Raw genomic sequence first — 22,834 nt, 5'->3', positions numbered from 1 at the left:
CAACCATTAAGTGTACAGAGAGTTAATATTATTGTAATTTCAACCATTAACATGTTGCTGGTTTTACAATGAACTGTCTGTGTATTTTAAGTCTAATAATAATCAAAAAGGTGTGTGTCCAAGTGTCTCCTGTAAACATGTTCTGTTGTTGCTCTTGCTAAATGCAGCACAAATCTGTATTTAATTGTTTTGTTTTCCTTCATTTGCATTGCGCCCTCTAGAACTCTGCATAAGAGTAAAAAAAAAACATATTTTAAAAGACAAATAATAATAAGACAATATTGTTTATTTACCGGACACATTGATCATGTAAAAAGAAGTGAATTAAATTGAATGAAACACATATAGTCACAGTGCTGATACTTAACAAAGTGAACATAAATAAAGAGTATCATTGATGGTATATTACTGTTTCTGTATACATCATGTAATAGATTGATCAGAGCATTCAGATCTGACCGTCATGGCATTTTAACACAAGAATCATACGTACAGGAGCTCAGCTTGAGCCAAAAAATCATACTTCATCTGTCCCTTTTAAAGTCTCCCGTCTCTTCTTTCATCGAATATCAATCACTTACATTCTTGCTTCTCGGTGACAGCAAATCAATGAAATACACCAAACTGTCTTCAAATACTTTCCACAAAGAAAGATCAGCCGCTAAATTCAGCTTTAAAAACTAGTCTCAAACCTTCTTATTCAAAAGTTTTCCCAACAAATACTCAGCTGTTTTTTTTGTTATACTTCACAGAAACAATACTGTCACACACTTTACAGCTTCTTCCAGCAGGGGTGAGTCTGTCACCTCTCCTTTTTTCATCCTAATGTAGAGATTAATGTGGAGCTAAAACTGTTCGTCAATTTATCGAGAGGAAATTAATTGCACAATTTTTTTTGCTGGAATTGTGCAAGTTCCAGCTTTTTGAAATAGAAATATTTTCAGATTTTCTGAAAGTTCATTGATTTTCGGAGGGTTTCTGAATAACTGGTTGGACAAAATTAAATACTTCAATATGTCAACCGAATATGTTTTGGACAAAGGGTTTACCGGTAACCAAGAAACTCATCCACAGATTAAACAAGAATGAAAAATATTGGCCAAGATTAATCTTTATCATCCATTATTACGGTACAATATAAATAATCAAACGTTTCCACTCTTTGCTTGTCAGATTTTTTGATCTTCAGGAGAAACTGTGACTTAGTAATAAATAATCTCAGGCAGATTTCTGATACAATGCTGTTGACAAACTAGAACTTCTACACAGGTAAATTTCACAAACACTAGCTCTGTCTTGCATACAACACAATAACTATTACAAACCCTCGCTATCAGCTAACATCATTTAAATACTAAGAATAACTCTTCCTCTTTCCTCGGTGTGGATGCTGTCCCCCTCGGGCGACCTGTGACCAAAACAAATAAACTCTGCCGCCATTTTGAAGTCTGAAATACACAGAAGTGTGAAGAGAGAGGACGTCTTTGCCTCAGCTCTTTATGCTTTAATGATGCGGCCACAGACGGCTACAGTGGAGACCTCGGCTTTAGGTGCACTGTCACAGCAAGGAGGCGAGGAGAAGGAGAAGTGTTAAATATGTAGTAACAGGAAGAGAGAGGAGGAGGAGGAGGAAGATCAGCAGGAGGAGGCGCTGGAGCTCAAAGGCAGCGGGAATAACACCGGCTGCACTTAAACGCTAAAAAAAACAACAACCTTGCTTTAGTCTCTCCTCCTATCCAATCAGCTGACATCTTTACCTTGCAGAAATATGTACAATTCAACACGGCTTCACTACCTTTTTGCTTTACAATGTCTAATTCAGTGGTTCTCAACCTTTTTAGCATGTCCATAAATCAACCAGCAGTTCAAACAGAGCGCTTATTTTCCTTTTAGGATTTATTTTTTGTGATTTTCCAGCTAAAAACCCTTTAAGAAAATGTACTTCATTTACGGTCTGTTCAAAAATGTCATCGCTTCATTATTTTATCCTAATAAACATTTGTGTAAATTGTGGACCTTTGTGTTAAGTTTGATATTCTACCTTTAGACAGAGTCAGACTAGCCGTTTCCCTTTGTTTCCAGTCGTTTTGCTAAAGCTAAGCTAACTGTCTATTAGCTGTCGCTTCATATTTACTGTACATATGTTGTAGTGATATAAATATTTTCATCCAACTCTTCAGGAAAGTGAATAAACTACTTCCCAAATAGTCAAATGATACCTTAATCCCACTCATTCCTCATGTTATGACCCCATTTTTCTTACCCTCCAGGTTGGGAACCACTGAACACTTAATAGATGTTAAGTGTTCAGCGGTTAGAAGAATAAACGTTGACATTTGTCTATCAGTGGCATGAACGGATGTATCTGTTGGTCGACCTCAGTTGCACTTGTTGGTGCGTCTGTTATGATAAGGCACTGTTACTACTAGTGTCTACTATCATCAGAAGTCAGACCTTTCCTCTCACACAGTGGGACTGAGCGTCTCCTGGATAAAAGACTTCACGTTAAGCAACTTCAGAGCACCGATGTCACACTACATCCTGGATTTATAAAAATGGAAGGACAGGCGTTGGTCTGGATCTCTTAAAAAAAAGTAATGCATGTAAGTTATAACAGTACTGAATGCAGCAGTATCATAAAACAAGGTAGATTGGACTTGCCTGGAAGGAGCCTTTAATCTGTCAGCTAAGGATCGTCCTCCTGGACTCCTGCCGTTAACCCTTCTCTTCAAAAAGCTGCACGTCCAGCCTCTGTATGTTTGCATAGGGCATGTAATGTGCACACAACAGATAAATGGAGTTTTATACATGTCCAGAAGTAATATCGTCGTTGCCAGACACTTGCAAGGAATATATTTGAACTGGCCTCTCACAATAAATGTCATTACGCAATATTTTAAATAAAGAACAGAAGCAGTAGTGATAATCCCACAGGTGGCTGCTGGGACGTCAAACGCTTGGAGAGTTTTTGTATTTCTCTCTGCAGTTCTTCCTGCAGCTTCTCCCCCTGCGTGTCTTTTCCATGCAGTGTGCAGGAGACAGAGGAAGCTGCTGACTTTACATTAAATCGATGCCCCTCCTGCACTGTCAATCTGCGGGTGAGGAGAAGGGGGGGGGGGGGGGGGGGGGAGAGAGGAGGAGCTTCTGCAGAAACCCTGCTCTCCTGGAGGAATGTGGGGCGGGCGTCGGAGGATAACTGAGACCCCCGCACAGTCATCACACGTCGATAATGTTTCACTTCCTGACCGGCCAGGACCAGAGCCCCCCCCTCATGCAGCTAATGGGCCGGGCCCTTGGTGACGGACACCTCTGCGTCAGGCTCGGGTGAAGCCAGGGGCGGGACCTTCGGGGTCTCCTCTCTGGGGGAGGAGCTCTTCTCCTCTCTGGGGGAGGAGCTCTTCTCCTCTCTGGGGGAGGAGCTCTTCTCCTCAGGGGCGGCGATGCTCTGCTTGGCCTCATCAGGTGTGTGTTCGTTGCGGATGAGAGGAGCCGTGGTTTTCTGCAGAAAGAGACACTGATGAGGAACTGAGCTGCAGCAAAGCTGAAGGAATTACATGCAAACAACAAGCATGGCATTTTTAGCTTCAGTATCACTGGCTAAACTTCTCTCACCATTTTAGTATTAAATTGATTTATTATTTCGAGAAATAAACAAACAGACATAAAGGTGAATTCAGTTCTGCCTTTCTGCTGCTTTCAGTATATGGTTAAAAACAACACACTGCTCATTGAATTAATTAAATCTAAGGAAATCATTTCCAAGATAGCTCTATACAACACATATATTTGCAGACAACAGACACCAACAAAGCTTTACCTTTACCTGCTGCGACATGAAAGTGATAAGAGGTGGGAAGTAACTAAGTAGATTTACTCAAGTACTGTACTTAAGTCAAACGTTGAGATACTTGTACTTTATTTGAGTATTTCCATGTTATGCTACTTTGTACTTTTACTCCACTAAAATGAGTGTATACCTTTATTTACTTCACAGATTTTGATTAATGATGTGAAATATAATCAACTCTTCAATCAGACTTTAGTTACACCTGGAGTAAATCCACAAGCTACCCTGCAGTAGACAAAGTCATTCAAACCAGCTGCACTTTTAACAGCAATTAATGCATCAATAATTATAATTCAAATATATAAGATATATCATGTGGAAATGGGCCCATCAGCAGAATGAGTACTTTTACTTTTGGTATTTTAAGTATATTTTGATGCGAATACTTTTGTACTTTTACTTGAGCAACATTTTTTATGCAGGACTTTTACTTTTACTCAAGGACAAGATCTCAATTCTCCCACATCTGAAAGTGATGAACACATTAATGCATTGATTATTATATTATAACAGTGTAATACTGTATACTTTGCATTATTCTTCAATGGGCCATTCTGCGTTAAAAGCACTTTTAGTTTGGGTATTCCAGTACATTGATGCTAGTACACATTTTCAATTGTTACAGATGACTTTTACACCGTGGTATTAGCACTTAAAGGTAGGTATGTGTCTTCCTCCGCTGCAAACACGACTAATGACGTAGCCTATTTATTAGCAGAATATATAACAAAATAAAAATAGATAAATAATAGAATATATAAAGAGACACAACATGGCTCAACATCAGTGTGTCTCAAAATGGATTACCTGTCAGTTTGATTACACACACCACACACAAACACACTTTCTACAACATCCTCTGTAATTGGTTAAGACTGTTTTATGTCTGCTCTGTATTCACTATCCTATGCTCTGAACCCTCGTTTGACTTTAGAGCCTGTGTGTGTGTGTGTGTGTGTGTGTGTGTGTGTGTGTGTGTGTGTGTGTGTGTGTGTGTGTGTGTGTGTGTGTGTGTGTGTGTGTGTGTGTGTGTGTGTGTGTGTGTGTGTGTGTGTGTGTGTGTACCGTGGTTTGTGACACTGGGTTGCTGCTGGAGGGGGGGGGTGCAGCAGACGCAGCAGAAAATGATGAATCCTCCTGCATCATTCCTCTCCTGTCCAACACGCTGCGGGGACAAGGCCATCGGTCACTGACGGCAATCGGCTCGTTACCGGGCAGGGTGAGGAGAGACACATCTACCGACTAATCTATCACACACTCTCTCTGTCGCAGCTCACAGATCTATCTATTATGACAATAAGCAGTGTTTTATTTCACTGTACAGCATTTCAATTTACATTCTATTTTTAGCTCATCTTATTCTATGTTACTTGTATATAGTTAACCTCTCCAACATTAAGTGCACATTAGTCTTGCAACATCCTCTTGCACTCATGTATTTCTACTGGTTCCTAATGCACTATTTGTATTGTTTTTAACTATAACTACACTTTCGATGTGCATATTGAACAGAGCTCTTTGATAAAACTGGAACATAGTGAAAAGCTAATATAGGCATCTAGACAATTTATTAACCACGAAAGATGATGATTTGTTTGTTTCATGTTTTACTCCGACAGTTACCTCGGGAACGTCGGCCCGCAGAGAACCTCGAAGCAGTTCTTGAAGCAGTTCTTGTGGCTGTACGGGTTCTGGACTCGGTTCTTACCCGACCAGGATCCTTTAATCTGGGAAAACACAAAAAAAAGAAACACTGTAGAGCAAAATCTTCCCAAACCACATCCCTGATTTTCCCTGCGCTTATATCTTATTCAAAAGCACACTTCCTTTTTTAGATGTTATTCCCACAGGCTTGGCTCTGACCTACTAAAAATGAATTTTAACGATTCCTGGTTTAACGGGAACTCTATGCGCCAACGGGTGCGAACAAGCACATCATGATTACAACCACTTTAATAATTCATTCAAGAATCTGAGGATTAATATAAAGGATTTCCCCTGGTAAGATAACACATTCCACACTGTGCTGAATGCATGCAGCTGCTTCATATGCATATTCTGTAGAGGCTTCTTTTATGTTCATATGATGTACAAAGTGATTTCAATATTCAAATCTTTTTGGGTTGCACATTTACATGAAATGGAAATATTCTAAAGGTCTTGTGCATCCTTTTGTATACGCGTCAACAAAATACCTCAAAGACTCTCAAAGTCACACACAGGCTTCCCACCTTGTTGGTGAAGGTGATTGGAGGAATACCTTCAGACATTACTCGGGGTAGAAGATAAACTGCCAGCTCGACTGCATGTTTTTGGATTATAGAGAAATACTTTGAGTGCAGTTTGTATTCTCCTAAATATAAATTATAATAGAAAGTCAATCACAGCTAACTGTGATTAACTTTTATAAAAAAAAGAAGCTTTTTATCAATGCAACACGTATTTTGGGTATTCTATTTTATATACTGTTCATATCTCATGGTCTTGTATTTTCTATTTCATCTGTGTTGCTGAAATTGTTTCATTATATGTCTTTTACATTTTGTTTTATGTATTTACTATATTTATGTTGTTATGATATAAAAAAAATGAAAGAAAGAAAGTTCATAATTAATAATCCAGCATCATTTCTTAAGTGCTAGATTGATCAGTGTTACTGATAAAAAAAACACAATTTAGATTATAATTGTATTAACCCAAAAAGTACTTTGTCACAAATAATTGACCCCTTCAGAACAAACGTTGGCTGCACAGCATGAGTTTGTACCGAACGACCCTCCAGCGAGTCAGAGAGAAAATAAAAAGCTTTTCTTTTTAGTTGTTGCGGCAGATGTAGGTCAAACTGTCTGCCCCATGGGCTACTTCAGTACTGCATGCCTACGTGTAATATCTGTGTGTGTGTGTGTGTGTGTGTGTGTGTGTGTGTGTGTGTGTGTGTGTGTGTGTGTGTGTGTGTGAGACACAGTGGACAGAGCATGTGTCGTCCTGTGGGAGAGATCGGAGCAGCACTCAAGGTGCCTTCTCTTGCTCACCCTTCTTCCTCTCTCCCTTCCTCTCTCCCTTCCTCTCCCCCCCCCTCCCTTCTGCCACACCAGGCCCTGCAGCGATTGGTGGATTTATTATTAGGCCAATCACAGATAACCAAGCTATTGTTTCAACTCCTGGAGCAAAACTACACCAGACTGTACTGTAGGTGCTCATTGCAGAGCTTCATTACTGATTAAATGAAAAAAATGAGGCCAGCTCTTGCACAGGAGAGAGAGAGGGGATTATAAATGAATCATTACAACAAAGTATGAGTGCACTTTCTTGCTTCCAGCCATCTAGAAGCTTCCATCATCGCTGCTTCTCCTCAGAGCCTCTGCAGCACTAACAAAGCCTCAGATCACACACACACACACACACACACACACACACACACACACACACACACACACACACACACACACACACACACACACACACACACACACACACACACACACACACACACACACACACACACACACACACACACACACACACACACACACACACACACACACACACACACACACACACACACACACACACACACACACACACACACACACACACACACACACACACACACACACACACACACCTCCCTCTGAGGATTCAGCCACCTGGATCATCACCACTCATCTCTGTGTGTGTGGGGGGGCGTGTGTGTGCGGTGACTCAATTTTAGTCAAGCAATCAATACTTATTTTGATCATTTAGCCTCACAAGCATCTCTAAATATATTCTTGTTATTCTGTTTTGCTTGTCTGTTTTCATGCATATATTTAGATCATAAGTCGATGTCGGCTCGTGAGCAGAGAGGAGTCCAAGCTTTCACAGTTTGTCATATGGCTCAGAATGTGAGCAGAATAAAAGTGTTCCTGCTGTACCGCCCACATTAAGTGGGGCTGTGGTGGACACATATAAGACATCATTCATTTTAAATACAGACAAAAACATTTGTCATGCTTTTCGTAGCCTGATTTATATCACCTTTCATTCTATAGATATATATATGTTATGGCTGTAGAGTATATTTTTCACCTTGTTATAGTTACTGTATACATCGCGATATCGAAATCCCCTCTGTAAAAAACATAGACTCTAACATGTTAACCAAACAATTAAAAGGTTTTGAAACTGGTTTCATCAAAAGGTCGGATTTTCTGTTTCGGAACTGTATGTTAGGTAGAAAAATAATAGCTAATGCATTTCTATTTCCATATTTTAAACAAACATAATTATTCTGATGCAGGTTATCAGAAAATGTCCTGGTGATATCCGTTAGTTACATTTTTACACTATTCACTCTTTCTATGGTTTCTAATTTCTCTCATTTCCCCTCCTCGACTCCCAGAAATGGATTTCAGCGCGCGAAAAGAAGGACATCTCATTTCTCTAAATTCACTTCGAGGACCGAGGATCGAGCGTCGAGGAGGCTCTCTGGAAGAGCTATAACCGAGGAGACACTGATGGGTCCTCCACGGCTCCTTCGTGGATTCATTTCCGGCAACAAAGATGTTTAAAAGAGTCGTGACGCACGGCCGGACTTATCTCAGCCAATGGCAGCTCTGCATGCATCCCCTGGATATTATTTTATTAACTGCTTGAATCGCGACGCAATGTTTACAGAGAGAACAGCTGTGAGGTCCGTGCAGAAAGCAGAGCAGTGTGTATAATATATATCACTCAGTATAACAGGCCTACATTACTCTCTGTATTTGTATTCTTTAGTTTAGTAGATATTTACAAACAAAGAGTCGATTCTAAGACCATTTAGTGCTTCACATAATAAAATACACAACGGCTGTAGCCTGATATATATGATATGCTTTAGGAGCTGTAGGTGTGTGTGGTACAGTGTGTAGGTGTGTGTGGTACAGTGTGTAGGTGTGTGTGGTACAGTGTGTAGGTGTGTGTTGTACAGTGTGTAGGTGTGTGTGTGTGGTACAGTGTGTAGGTGTGTGTTGTACAGTGTATAGGTGTGTGTGTGGTACAGTGTGTAGGTGTGTGTGTGGTACAGTGTGTAGGTGTGTGTTGTACAGTGTGTGTGTTTGTGTTTGTGTGTGTGTGTGTTGTACAGTGTGTAGGTGTGTGTTGTACAGTGTGTAGGTGCGTGTGTGTGGTACAGTGTGTAGGTGTGTGTGGTACAGTGCGTAGGTGTGTGTGGTACAGTGTGTAGCTGTGTGTTGTACAGTGTGTAGGTGCATGTGTGTGGTACAGTGTGTAGGTGTGTGTTGTACAGTGTGTAGGTGTGTGTGGTGTACAGTGTGTAGGTGTGTGTGGTACAGTGTGTAGGTGTGTGTGGTGTACAGTGTGTAGGTGTGTGTGTGGTACAGTGCGTAGGGGTGTGTGTGGTACAGTGTGTAGGTGTGTGTGGTACAGTGTGTAGGTGTGTGTGGTACAGTGTGTAGGTGTGTGTTGTACAGTGTGTAGGTGTGTGTGTGGTACAGTGCGTAGGTGTGTGTGTTGTACAGTGCGTAGGTGTGTGTTGTACAGTGTGTAGGTGTGTGTGTGGTACAGTGCGTAGGTGTGTGTGTTGTACAGTGTGTAGGTGTGTGTGTGGTACAGTGCGTAGGTGTGTGTGTGGTACAGTGTGTAGGTGTGTGTGTGGTACAGTGTGTAGGTGTGTGTGTGGTACAGTGCGTAGGTGTGTGTGTTGTACAGTGCGTAGGTGTGTGTTGTACAGTGTGTAGGTGTGTGTGTGGTAAAGTGCGTAGGTGTGTGTGTTGTACAGTGTGTAGGTGTGTGTGTGGTATAGTGCGTAGGTGTGTGTGTGGTACAGTGTGTAGGTGTGTGTGTGGTACAGTGTGTAGGTGTGTGTGTTATACAGTGTGTAGGTGTGTGTGTTATACAGTGTGTAGGTGTGTGTGTTATACAGTGTGTAGGTGTGTGTGTGGTACAGTGTGTAGGTGTGTGTGTGGTACAGTGTGTAGGTGTGTGTGTGGTACAGTGTGTAGGTGTGTGTGTGGTACAGTGTGTAGGTGTGTGTGTGGTACAGTGTGTAGGTGTGTGTGTGGTACAGTGTGTAGGTGTGTGTGTGGTACAGTGTGTAGGTGTGTGTGTGGTACAGTGTGTAGGTGTGTGTGTGGTACAGTGTGTAGGTGTGTGTGTGGTACAGTGTGTAGGTGTGTGTTGTACAGTGTGTAGGTGTGTGTGTGGTACAGTGTGTAGGTGTGTGTGTGGTACAGTGTGTAGGTGTGTGTGTGGTACAGTGTGTAGGTGTGTGTGTGGTACAGTGTGTAGGTGTGTGTGTGGTACAGTGTGTAGGTGTGTGTGTGGTACAGTGCGTAGGTGTGTGTGTGGTACAGTGTGTAGGTGTGTGTGTTGTACAGTGTGTAGGTGTGTGTGTGGTACAGTGTGTAGGTGTGTGTGGTACAGTGTGTAGGTGTGTGTGTGGTACAGTGCGTAGGTGTGTGTGTGGTACAGTGTGTAGGTGTGTGTGTTGTACAGTGTGTAGGTGTGTGTGTGGTACAGTGTGTAGGTGTGTGTGTGGTACAGTGTGTAGGTGTGTGTGTGGTACAGTGTGTAGGTGTGTGTGTGTGGTACAGTGTGTAGGTGTGTGTGGTACAGTGTGTAGGTGTGTGTGTGGTACAGTGTGTAGGTGTGTGTGTTGTACAGTGTGTAGGTGTGTGTTTTACAGTGCGTAGATGCGGCGGACAGACAGGTCTCAGTTGAGTTGGTGTCCTCTGCTTACTTTTAAAGTTTGTAAATAAAACTTTTGGCCCGTAATTTCAATTCCCCATTTCAGCGACCAGAGAGGGGAGTCTGCATCTGTAGCCTGTTATTGTCTCATTATACCGCACTGTGAATGAATCAAAGTAAATATATAAGTCGTCCTGAACACATTTGTCCATCAGACAGAGGGCTGCTGTGCCTCCTGTCATCATTAATGGACGCCTCTTTAAAATGACCGCTCAGAGCAGAGGAGTTCTCATTTCTCTAACTGCCTGCTGCTTCCCCTCCTCTCTCCTCGGTTCCCCTCCTCGACTCCTCCGCTTGCATCTCCTGTGGGCGCAACTAAGACACGAGGATAGGAATCGAGGAGGGGTATTAGAGAAAGGAGAAACCTTCATAGTGTCTCCTTTAGCTGCAGTTATAAATACCCTGTTGTTTTGGTCGTGAATTTGTTTTCACATCTCTGTTTTCGTTCAATATGTATATATTTGCTTTACTGTATTTTATGTTAAAAGCCTTGTTTAACAACCAACAGTTTGCTGGCACTTTTCCCCTTCGTGCTGTAAATGACCATGGTACGGTTGTCAAGGAAACAGCTCGGCAGTATACTATGTTTACACCTCTGTGATGTAGGTTTGTGAAGCCAGCTGCCGGATCACAACATTAACTCATGTATTCTTAAAACTGCACTTTATCTTCATTATGACTTTTATATAAATGACTTTAATGTGAATGTCTCTTTGAAATATCTGAGGAACAAAGATACTACTATTTTTATCTCATCTGTGATCGATTGGTGAGAAAGGACTTTGCTCAAACATGACGTTTATGGTACACCAATGAGTGGTTTGACCCCTTGACAGGGGAGATAAGAATAACGCTGGCAACTCAGATGACCAACTATTTACCAACCGGCACGATCTCAGTTCTCTCTTATTTACACCCGGCAACTTCAAGCTGCTTGGCTGAATCACAGAGCTATCGGATAGTTGTTTGACACAAAAATAAGAACTGTTCAGTTGCATTATCACCACCCTGGGCTGAAGAAGGACCGCCCAAATCAGGGTTTCCACACTTTCTTAAACATCAAATTCAATGACTTTTCCAGTACTTTCCATCCCTGATTCTCTTATATTCAAGCACCCATGGCTGTAAGGTTTGAGAAGTAGAGAGTTATTTTAACACATAAAGCAACACTTTATCTTATTTACAACTGGCAACTTCCTGATTATTGGCTGAATCACAAATCTATCGGATTTATGTAAAAGTGCAAAATCAACCACAAAGTATTTTGGTGCTTCTAGCCAGATGTTTTGAAAATGTAAATGCATTTCTCTCTTTATATAAAAGTTGTTAGCAAGCAAGCAAAACCTTGAGTGTCTTCTTGCAATGTTTTATAAATCCTCTTAAACATCAAAATTAAGGACTTTTCCAGGTCTTTGCAGGCACGTCCTCTCTTATTTCAAACCCCCAACGCCGTCAAGTTTGAGACATGGAGAGTTTTCTTGACACAAAAGCAACACTTCATCCTTTAACTTATAACTAACATTATTATTTCTTAATTGAACAAGGACCACGCATAAAATGACATTATCTCTTAAGAGAAGAGATGACTCATGCCAGATTTGAGCTAATAGCTTATTTCCATCTGCAGTCCTTTCACTGAAGAGAAAGGGGATAAAAAACGTAATCTGAAAGTAACTTAAGGTGTCGGATAAATGTTGTGCAGTAAAAATTAATATTTGAGACATATTGGAGAAGTTTGAAGTCACATAAAATGGAAATACTCAAGTACAAGTATCTCAAATATGTACCTAAATATAGCACTTGAGTAAATAGACTTACTTACATTCACTATCACTAATAATAATACGGAACAAAAACTAACCAAAGAATGAGTTGATGCTGTGGCTCCATGATATTTTGCATGAAGACAGGATGAAACAAAGTAGATGCAAAGTACAGCATGTGCGTCTTCGGGGTTATTTCAGATACAGATGGCAGAAGAGACAGCTTTAATCTTGCAGTAACATTGAGTTATGGATCACTTACGTCCTCGTTGGTGGTCTGGTTGAGGGAGATCAGGTAGGTGTGGAAGCCGGTCAGTCCCACCACCGACCACAAGGTGAAGAAACACACCAACACCTCCAGCACCGTGGGGAACAGTTAAGAAAAAAGCAACAGATGTTTCCTGCCCGACACGCAGTCACTGATTAAACAGCAGATGACGGCAGACAATTATGCAACATGAATAATGACAGAGGTTTTTATTTTTAAAGGAACAAAGGCAGGAAGCTTTTACATTTTAAAAAGACAAGAGAAATGGCCAGCTGGAATTTAGCTCTTATCCATATGCTCTCTTTAGTCATGCTGGCTGGGGTTATTTAAAATACAGTAAGAGCAGGGCAGAGTTGGTAATGTTAGCTTGAACTCTAATAGCAATAGGTTACTATTGAAGCTATTCACCAATAGATGGTCATCCTAAAAGATGGAGCTTATGTAGAAGTAGAAAAACATTTTTTGAATCCATGCATGCATTTTTGCTGCTGTGTTTTTGGTTTTTAAAAAAGGCCACGAAAGGACGTTACAAAAACTCTCTAAGCTTGACAGGCCTGCATAGCTATTATGTTAGTCTCACTGATCAGGGGTAGGTTTAGGAAACAGTAATAGTCAGGGTGTGATATTTGAAAGAATCTGGATGTCTTTCCATTTCCTTTTCTAGGAAATCTGACAAACATCATCCACACAGCAGCTGTTTTTGTGGCCAGAGCCTAAAAGGATATGTTCCAGGTGTTTCCTTCAAAGTGTTCAAAAAGCCTTTATCCACTGAACCTGTGAACAGAGCAAAACAGAGGGAAGTTACGAAAAAAAGCTTTCAAAAAATTAAAATGCTTCCCTACTAATTGTTCCTCTACTGAAGAGCACAATATATATATCCTTTATTTAACCAGGTAAAAGACTCATTGAGATTAAAATCTCTTTTCCAAGAGTGACCTGGCCAACAGATAAAACACAGACAAGACAGGCAGACAAATACAGCTGTAAAACACAAATCAAATGGCACATTAGCCAGTCAATATGCGAAGTAAAACAAACTATTAAAAATCATTAAAAACTGGCAACATTTAAAACGATTTTAGGACATACGAGCACTCACATCTACCAATGGTGTCCTGTTCTCTGTCCTTTAAGAAGGACCTGAATTCCCCCATAGTGATTCAATCTGAGCGTTTCAGCTCCTTCTGAACATTATTCCAAGCTGTATATTGCATATTGAAAAGCTGTTCTACCCAGTTTTGTTCTCACTGTAGGAACCAGCATCTGAATAAAAATCTTGGGAGCGCAGGCCATAGACATATAGCGCATAACTGCAGTATTAAGATAACAGGCTCAGAGCTAATGATCCTGACTAGAAGCACTGTTTCCTCGTCTCTCTGTCGCCTCGCTGCCTGTTGGGTAGAACAAGGAAGCAGGAGGCAGGTGAGGAAAGAGGAATCATGTCAGGTTGTCGCTTGCTGTCATGTCTCGCTGCAGGAAAAGCTGGTCTGAACGAGGTCATAGTTGCTGCTCATGTACTGTAAGACTCTGCAAAAACTCTGGAAGCTGCTAATGAGTTTGTGTCAAAGGTTGTTCTTCCTGTTTTACCACAATCTTTCTATTCATACTCTAATCTCATACATGTTTGTTCCTTCCTGTTGCACAAACGGCTGACAGGATACTCACGCATCACCACGTGGACGATGTCGAAGGTGAAGATGTAGATGGTGAGCAGGGAGAGCGACAGGGTGAACATGTAGAAGTATCGGTAGTTCCTCTTGCCCACACAGTTGCCTACCCATGGACAGTGGTGATCAAAACGGTCTGTAAAAAAAGGGTGTCTGTTTGAATAGGGAAATTGTACAGGAGCTGCAAAAACAAATTAGAAAACAGATACTTTTGGAAATCAATCGAGTGTTAAAAATACACCGGTATTTCAGTCAAAGAAAGCTTTGAACAGCAGCTTCTGTAAACCTGCAATCTAAATATAGGGATCACTTCCTCTTGGCCTCTCCTCTTCTCTTATTTGGAGCAGAGCCAGATGAAAGCAGGACAGGGTCAAACGGACACAAGGATGGAGTTTCACAACAATATACAGTAAATATAGAGGCAGGAACCCAAGACGTGGAGCAACTCGTAGATTCAAAAATAAAAGCATACTTTATATATTTAGAGAGAAGACGTTCCGTGCTGTCCTTCTGTGTTTACATACTATATATATTATTTACATAAATATTTGGTGAACGTAACATGTTCAACTTAAATTTGATGCTAAAGTGACTAAAGGGAGAATTGTGTCTCTTTCAGTCTCTGCATCCCGAACTTCTGTTCTTCTTACACAATGTTACTTTTCGTAAATTGGTCGTACAATCTCCAGGGAGAAGTACATAAGATATTACCGCAATAAAAGTTGTATTTTTCCCTCTTATGTCCTCCCATTGGTGATTTACAGATCTTACTGATGGACAGGAAGCCTCGCCTAATTGCTAACGTCGCAAACATTAACTGACATTATCTAGTTCCACTCATTACATAACTAATGTAATCATAACAAATGAATGTGAACCATTTCAGCTGTCTCATCTACGGCAGCAGTGCATAAGGGAAATGCATCACATTTATCTTAAAGCACCACAACGTACGTTAATAATGAAATATATTGTATTTTGTCCACTTAAGAGAGAACAAAAATGTGAAGTGTGCTGCGATCCAGAGGTCTGGAGCCGGGCGAGCACTTTACCCCCAGAGGTATTGTTTTATTCCTGCATACAGATATAAAACTACTGCCTAATACTCAGAGACTACAGTACATTGTGCATCAGACATCTCATAATATATTAACTACAGAATTTGTATGAACAAATGTAATTAGAGAAGCAGTTTGTTGTTTTTTTAATATGCTGCATGTATTGTTTGGGACTTTACCGGCAATAAACAATGTGAGGTTGAGGAGGGAGAGATATGAGTGCAGTAAAAGAGGGACTGAGGAATGCTGCTGTGTCATCGTGTGTGTGTGTGTATCTACAGCAGGTGGACACAGATGAACCAGTGTTCACAATGACTGTGCACTTATTCCCTCACTGAGCCTCCACTGTCTCCTCTTATATCGACTTTGAGTCTACGCTGCCTTCAGACGCATTCCTCACTCATCAGCAGCCAAATCACTTTTATTCTGCCGAGTTGAGAGATGAGACAGCTGCGCACGCACACACACACACACACACACACACACACACACACACACACACACACACACACACACACACACACACACACACACACACACACACACACACACACACACACACACACACACACACACACACACACACACACACACACACACACACACACACACACACACACACACACACACACACACACACACACACACACACACACACACACACACTTCAAAATTCAAAGCGCATTCCATAAAAAAACCCACTTTGATCCAGCTTTCTAAAACTTTTGTTTAGTCCAAAAAGGTATTTATAAAGCTACGTTTTCAAACCTTTTCATTATTGTGACAAACGTATGCAGAGAGGTAATTAAGAGTAGGGCTTCAGAGATAATCCTCACATCACAAAGCTATTTTTCCCCACAGGAACTCACCTTTCTATTTCTGAAAAACTGAAATAAACCGATTTCAATGAGCTGTCTTCTCACTTTGTTCAGCCTTTGACAGTGGATCGGAGGACGTTTCTTTCTTACCGACGCAGTTGTCACAGATGCTGCAGTGAGAAGCTCGAGGAGGTCTGAAGATCTTGCAGGTGTAGCAGTACTTGAGCTTCACGATCTGGTTGTTGATCTGAACGTTGCGGATTCGAGGGGGGGGTCGCTGCCCCGCAGGAACGTTCCCATTAGCAGCCTCTGCGGAAACAAAGAAGAAAAAACATTCATAAGCAGGTGTTGGCAATCTTGATCACACAATGAACTGGAATGTCATTGGACGAGCAAAGACCTCCTCCACCAAGGCCAATGGTGCATTCAAATGCTCCACGCTTCAGGTGGTCCCATTTCCTAATGTGGGAAGTCGGGCTTTATCTGTTTTATTTGTTCTATGTACTATATATAGTCATGTTGCACTGTTGGAAGAGCCTGTGACCTAAGTTTTTCATTGCCATATCTACACTGTAGCTAGTGTGCACATGACAATGAAGCCTTGAATCTTATGTGTTCATCAGCCTTAAGTTTAATGTAAAACAACATGGACGTGGAGACAACAAGAACATGTGTTGCTTTTTATTGCTCAGAGCGTTTAAACAACACTTATATATTTTCCAAGTTCTTTTTCTGAGTCGGGAACTCATTTTTTTATGATCATTCAGACCCAAAATGTGTGCAACCAGCAACACTTTCTTATCTACCAATGTTACCTAAGGTCAAGCATAATTTGTATATACTATAAATAGGTTCTTCATTGGTCAATGCCTCACCCCAAGACAAGGGTTTATGCAAATAGGGCCATTCGTTTTTCCATAATCATCTACACTGCTATTAAAAGTTTTTATCTCATGGTTATCTGCTACCTACAACAACACTACAAACTACGGCTGCTCAATTCATCGCATTTTAATCGCGATTACGATTATGGCTTGCAACGATTACGAAAACAACGTAATAGAAATAAAACGATTATTTTTTTATTATTATTATTACTTTTTTTTTTTTTTTCATTTGAATTATACTTAAAGTTCAGGGTAATCAACTGTTAAAAACATACTGTTAAAAAAAAAATTCTCCAATAAATGGATGTTTGCAAAGTCAATGAATAATCGCATTTAATAATCGCAATTACAATTATTGACCCAAATAATCGAGATTATGATTTTTGCCATAATCGAGCAGCCCTACTACAAACTATGTCCTCAAAAGTCACAACTAAAATCTCTGAGAATATTTTCTCAATAAATGAATAGGTCTTAAACAGGCAGTGAGAAATGTGTGATTCAGTGACAGGGACAAGAAAAAGAAGGGACGTAAATCTCCACAGCTGAACCTTCAGGGAGTCAGGGAACGACAGGATTGGCTCGATACAGTATTGATGATGCTGCATTTCTATGTAATCACTGCTGAGCTGTAAATATGATGTATTATTATCAACACTGTGACGCAGTGTCCGGCTCTGTTTGGGCTTCAGCTAACCTTCCTAACACTGACATATCTTGAGGTGAGTCATTTAGACCTTTCTGATTCAGTAGCACTGCAGGAGCTGAGTGCAGAGAGCTAATGACCAGAGGGCTGACACCTCTCCGGAGAGTTCTGTTAGAGAGAAATCCTCCATTACCACGCTGCATAGAGAAGCTGTGAATGTGCCGTTAATGGAAAAGAGCATTACGGAGAGCTCATTTGACTTTGTGGGGGTAAATTAAGAAAAGGAATGGGGCATTTGTGGAAATACATTATCAGGAATAAGAAAACGTGTTCAGAGATTAAAATAAACTAAAGTGTTTGTTTATCATTTGTATACTACTGAATCCAAACATCTGTATTGTAAATAAAAATGTGTTTGTATGCAAAGCTTCTATATATCTAGAGACATAAAGATGGTGAAAAGGACTTGATCTGACGGCACAAACTGCTCAGCATCATGAATCTACTGAATGTGGGATTAGTGGCTTTCAGGATAAACCAGCGGAGAATAAACAAATGACTCATCACTCACGGGGGGATGATGCCACTCCCTCGGGCAGCAAAGCTCAGTCTGGTAGTGGTATTATATATTCCAAGAGGATGCTTCTCCTCCTATTAGCAACTCCCCCCTCCCCACTCCCCCCCCAGGGACTTGTGTCTAACAGGCTTTTTCCATACCTGCCTTCAATACTGGCTGTTCGCTGTTAGCACGCCCACACACATCACAGCAAACAGATAACATAACACAGTGCAATTGAATCTGTGCACATTCTGGATATTAGGTGATTAAGAACCGGCTATTTTGAGAGATTTGCTGAGATGTGTTTGGTGGAATGTAATAATGGCCATTAGGTGCCTTTTCCTGAATATAATTTCATTTGACCGCTTCCCTGATTTAATATATATTTGGGTTTACTGGTGATTTAACAACAAAGTATATGTGTTGTTAAACCACCTTGGGCTCTTGGAACTTGTGATGGCCATATTATGATTTATATTTAAAAGACACAATTATTGGTGGAAGAAATAATTTAGAACTTGAGCAATGTATGCTCATCCAAAGTTTTGATGATGATGATGATATCTTACAAATAATATTGTTCTTTTCAATGTGTTTTCCTCACAAATATGACACAAGCATTCATGTTCCTGTTGTACAGAAACACGTTAGGCAACAATGTTTGTAGCTTTAGGAAAAGATTGCAGTTTGTAAAAGCGTCATTAAAGTACAAAACCTAGGTAACAAGATACGTTAAAATACGTCATTTCTGACTTGGTTTCACTCGGGACTTGACCAGGTCTCCATGATTAAAGCCCTGTGCTTTTTGACCCATCCATCCAGCCCAAAACAACCATAAGTTGCAGCTCTATGCACAATAATAATTCCTAGTGAGATTTCCTTACATGGCTGCATGCAGGAGCTGCACAGGTCATCGCGGCCGCAGCTATGACCAGCGAGCCATTGTCATGCTGCGAGTGGTATGAGTTAGGGCTGCTCAATTCATCGTATTTTAATCGCGATTACGATTATGGCTTGCAACGATTACGAAAGCACCGTAATCGAAATAAAACGATTATTTTAGTATTATTGATTTTTTTTTTTTTTTTTTTCATTTGAATTATACTTAAAGTTCAGGGTAATCAACTGCTAAAAACATACTGTTCACATTTTTTTTCTCCAATAAATGGATGTTTTCAAAGTCAATGAATAATCGCATTTAATAATCGCAATTACAATTATTGACCCAAATAATCGAGATTATGATTTTTGCCATAATCAAGCAGCCCTAGTATGAGTCACAGCCATGATGAGAGGAGTGCTGCCAGATGAACATCCTCAGAGGACCGCCTGCCTCCGCCCTGCTTTTACACCCCCCCTCTGTCATGAGCCAGCCTCCACCCATGCCTCTCCACCGGAGTGAGAGCACGAGTGATGGCTGAAGGACACAGTGAATCTTTAACAGAGACGAAGAGTGAACATTGACCAGCCACACAGGCAGAAGGGGGGGGGGGAGGAATATTGCAGAATAAAATCTCATTCCTCGAAACAGGAAGAGAGTATGGCCAACCCAGGGAGAAAATATGCACTGCGTTTAATTAGTTGTTTGTGTTTTTGTTTACAAAGGCTTTGTTGTCAATTTGATGCAGCGTATCATTTGTGTTGTGTAATGAAACAACAGGATCCTTTGTAATGAATGTGTGTTAGACTCAGCTCTGCATCCACAGGGAGCACGGCCAACCTTCAGCAACATAAAGAATAACAAACATGGATAAACCAACAGGACTGAGGCTGTCTGCTCACTGCTTAACTAGCATATGAAGTATTTATGCCCCCAAAATACTTTCTCTTGAGCTACCTCCAACATCATTTAGACTAACAACCAAGAAAGAAAAGATGATGTAACAGCAGCATGGACTCTAATACCTTAACATTTGAATGGATGTAGATAAAGGATTTGTGCCGTGTGGCTTTATCAGCACTGATTATGAATAACAGCCCCTCAAGGTGAGGAGCAATCACAGAGGTGAGAACACACGCTACTTCAAACCTGGCAACACTCTGTGGAGGATCTGAGCTGAAGGTGCATGAAGAACGATGATACTGAGCTGTTCTTCTATTATCATTATAAGCTGCAGATATTTCATTGCAAACATTAGAATATACGATTGTTATGTGCTCAAATGCATTCTTCAGATTAGCAGAGCCATTTTTACATTTCTTATTCTGGCAAAAGTCAAATAAATATTTCATGTCAAACTAATGGAATCACTCAGTTCACCAGCGAGTCCTCACTGCGTCTGCTGTTGATGTCGGGCAGGTAGTGTACAGTTAGTGTTTACTAAAAACAACTGCCTGCTCAAATGACAACGCTATTAGAGTGACCCAAAACAGCGATGTTGTAGCCAGACAGACAAACAATGAGCTGACACGTTATAAATCTCCATGAAGCTGAGGGGAGCGGCGGATTCAGCTGACCCATTTCACACTGACTTCATATTACATTTTAGTCATAAAATATTGATTAAAGCAACTTTAAATACATTTTCATCAAAGTAATGACACGATCACAACTCACACTTGATTATGTGAGTCTGCCACGCAGGAGGACTTGTTCAGAGGATGTTTTGAGGATTCAAATCTGATCAAATCACACCAACACAGGCTTATGAAGTCATGAGTGTTCAATATTAAGGATTGGAAGCCAAGTTTCGAGCAGAGTATTGGGGAGACAAGTGCTTTCTAGATTTGAGAGAAATCTGTAACTGTCTTTAAACTCACCAATCTCCATCTCAATGAATGTGGCTTCCTCTGGTAGAGCTCGTGGCAGCACCCCGGGGTCGCTGAAGCTCGTCCTCAGCAACATGGCGATGACGAAGAAGAAGAGCACGATGGCGAAAACTGGGACGGAAGGAGACAGATGGACGGCCAGGTACGGACATCTGAGGGAAAACAAAGAGGATGAAGAGCCGGTCAAAAAGCAGGTAAAGTTCCTCAGAAAGGTTAAGAGGGGAGGGGAGTATTTGATATAGCATACTATTAGAACAATGTATGTTTGATACCTCATTATTTGACCTTTTTGACTGTTGGTTGAACCTTTTGCACCTTGGATTTGGGAATGTGATGGACATTTCTCCAACATTTGATAGACAAAAGAAAATAGTTGCATGTAATTGTTAGTTGTGTAATTTCCCACAAAGTGATTATTCTTTGAAATGTCATGTGTTTGCATCACAGGAATACAGCCGATAAGAGAAGCTGTGGAGTTCATTATAAAAGCGGCCTGTGCAGGGAGGGCATGACACGACAACACACACATTCTGAACTGGTGTTGCGAGCACAAGGTCATGAACCACGAGAGCTGCCCTTTCTCCGAACCGTCCCGAAGTCATGGCCGTGAATAAACAACACCGTGTCGCACCCCCCTCACCTTCTGGAGAAACATTAGCATGTCCCCGTCAGCCCGGCCACTGAGACCCCAGCCAGCGGAGCTCCTGTTGCTCAGGGCGATAACAGATGAGCTGCAGAGGCTGCGGTATGGGCATGAAGTTATTAATAGTTAAACTGTGCGGCCTCATCTCCCTGCCAGGTGGACGGGATCGTATATTCATAATGCAACACTAATGCTGCTCTACAGGAGAGAAAGGTATTGTGCTACATCCTGTACAAGACTGACTTCTGTTCTGCACGTCATGCATGACACAGACTGCACACAGATGACACACCCTCTGCTTTATTATATGCAAAGGAGGACCATATCAACTCTGTAATATTTTTAAAACTCTCCTCTGAAGAGTCATCAGGCTACATTACATTTACATGTCATCACCTTTTTCTTGAATTAAACATATTCAGTACGAGTTCAGCAAAACGATTGTTCTAAAGCTGATGAAAAAACATAAATCTGAAGTGTTTTGGAAAATAGATTGATTGTTCAAGTTATTTTTCAAGCAGAAATCAAATCAATCTTATGCTTTAATTATTCTTAAATGGTAATAAACTGACAATAATTGGGTACTGCCCTAAAGAGACTTTACCTTGGCCGTTAAGAACTTTTTAACTGAAATGTTACAAACAAAATGATCAATTGTTTAAAACTAATCAGCAGACTAATAGATAAAGAAAGATGGCTTAGAAGCAGCCTCAGGTATAAGTAGTCAGGTTTTTAAAAGGGTTTTTGGGTGCACAAGGTTCATTTGTGTGGAACATAATATCCAATACTGACAGCATCCGTATCACATATCAGCCAAAACACTGCAGACACAGTTACATAAATGAGTATGAGATATCAATAACTCTCAGGGGGAGAACACAGCACTAATGCATACTGTACATATGGTTTCATTTGGTTTCTAGTGATTGTTTAGTTTTGATTTGTTTGATCAGACCGAGCAATCTTATATTTGGATACAAATGTGCTGAAATACAGAGCCAATAAACAAAAATGTGTATCTGTCAAAATACATATGGACTGCACTGTAGCTGTACATCATCAGACATCCCATAATAAGTTATTTAATCGAATGAGCAGCTATTTTTGATCAATAATAAAGCAGTCAAGTTGGTTTCAGCCTCTGTAAAGTGTAGATCTGCTACCTAGTCTGCTTTAATTC

General features: G+C 40.8%; 1 protein-coding gene across 1 annotated transcript in view; it reads right to left on the bottom strand.

The window, feature by feature from the left end:
• Positions 1-265: 265 nt before the first annotated feature.
• zdhhc9 (zDHHC palmitoyltransferase 9) overlaps positions 266-22,834 on the bottom strand; it is a 30,466-nt gene continuing 7,897 nt past the window's right edge. Inside the window, exons 2-9 of the mRNA XM_079672508.1 lie at positions 21,003-21,163; positions 16,301-16,459; positions 14,273-14,410; positions 13,335-13,381; positions 12,602-12,706; positions 5,471-5,574; positions 4,913-5,012; positions 266-3,499 (exon numbers count right to left, since the gene is read on the bottom strand). Of these exons, the coding sequence (XP_079528634.1) occupies positions 3,278-3,499; positions 4,913-5,012; positions 5,471-5,574; positions 12,602-12,706; positions 13,335-13,381; positions 14,273-14,410; positions 16,301-16,459; positions 21,003-21,163 (1,036 nt within the window). The 3' untranslated portion in view covers positions 266-3,277. The remainder of the gene's footprint in view (positions 3,500-4,912; positions 5,013-5,470; positions 5,575-12,601; positions 12,707-13,334; positions 13,382-14,272; positions 14,411-16,300; positions 16,460-21,002; positions 21,164-22,834) is intronic.

Source organism: Notothenia rossii (genome assembly GCF_949606895.1).
Source record: "Notothenia rossii genome assembly, chromosome: 3".
Taxonomy (NCBI): Eukaryota; Metazoa; Chordata; class Actinopteri; order Perciformes; family Nototheniidae; genus Notothenia; species Notothenia rossii.
The sequence above is the reverse complement of the archived record's forward strand: the minus strand, read 5'-3'. Positions and strand labels throughout refer to the sequence as shown.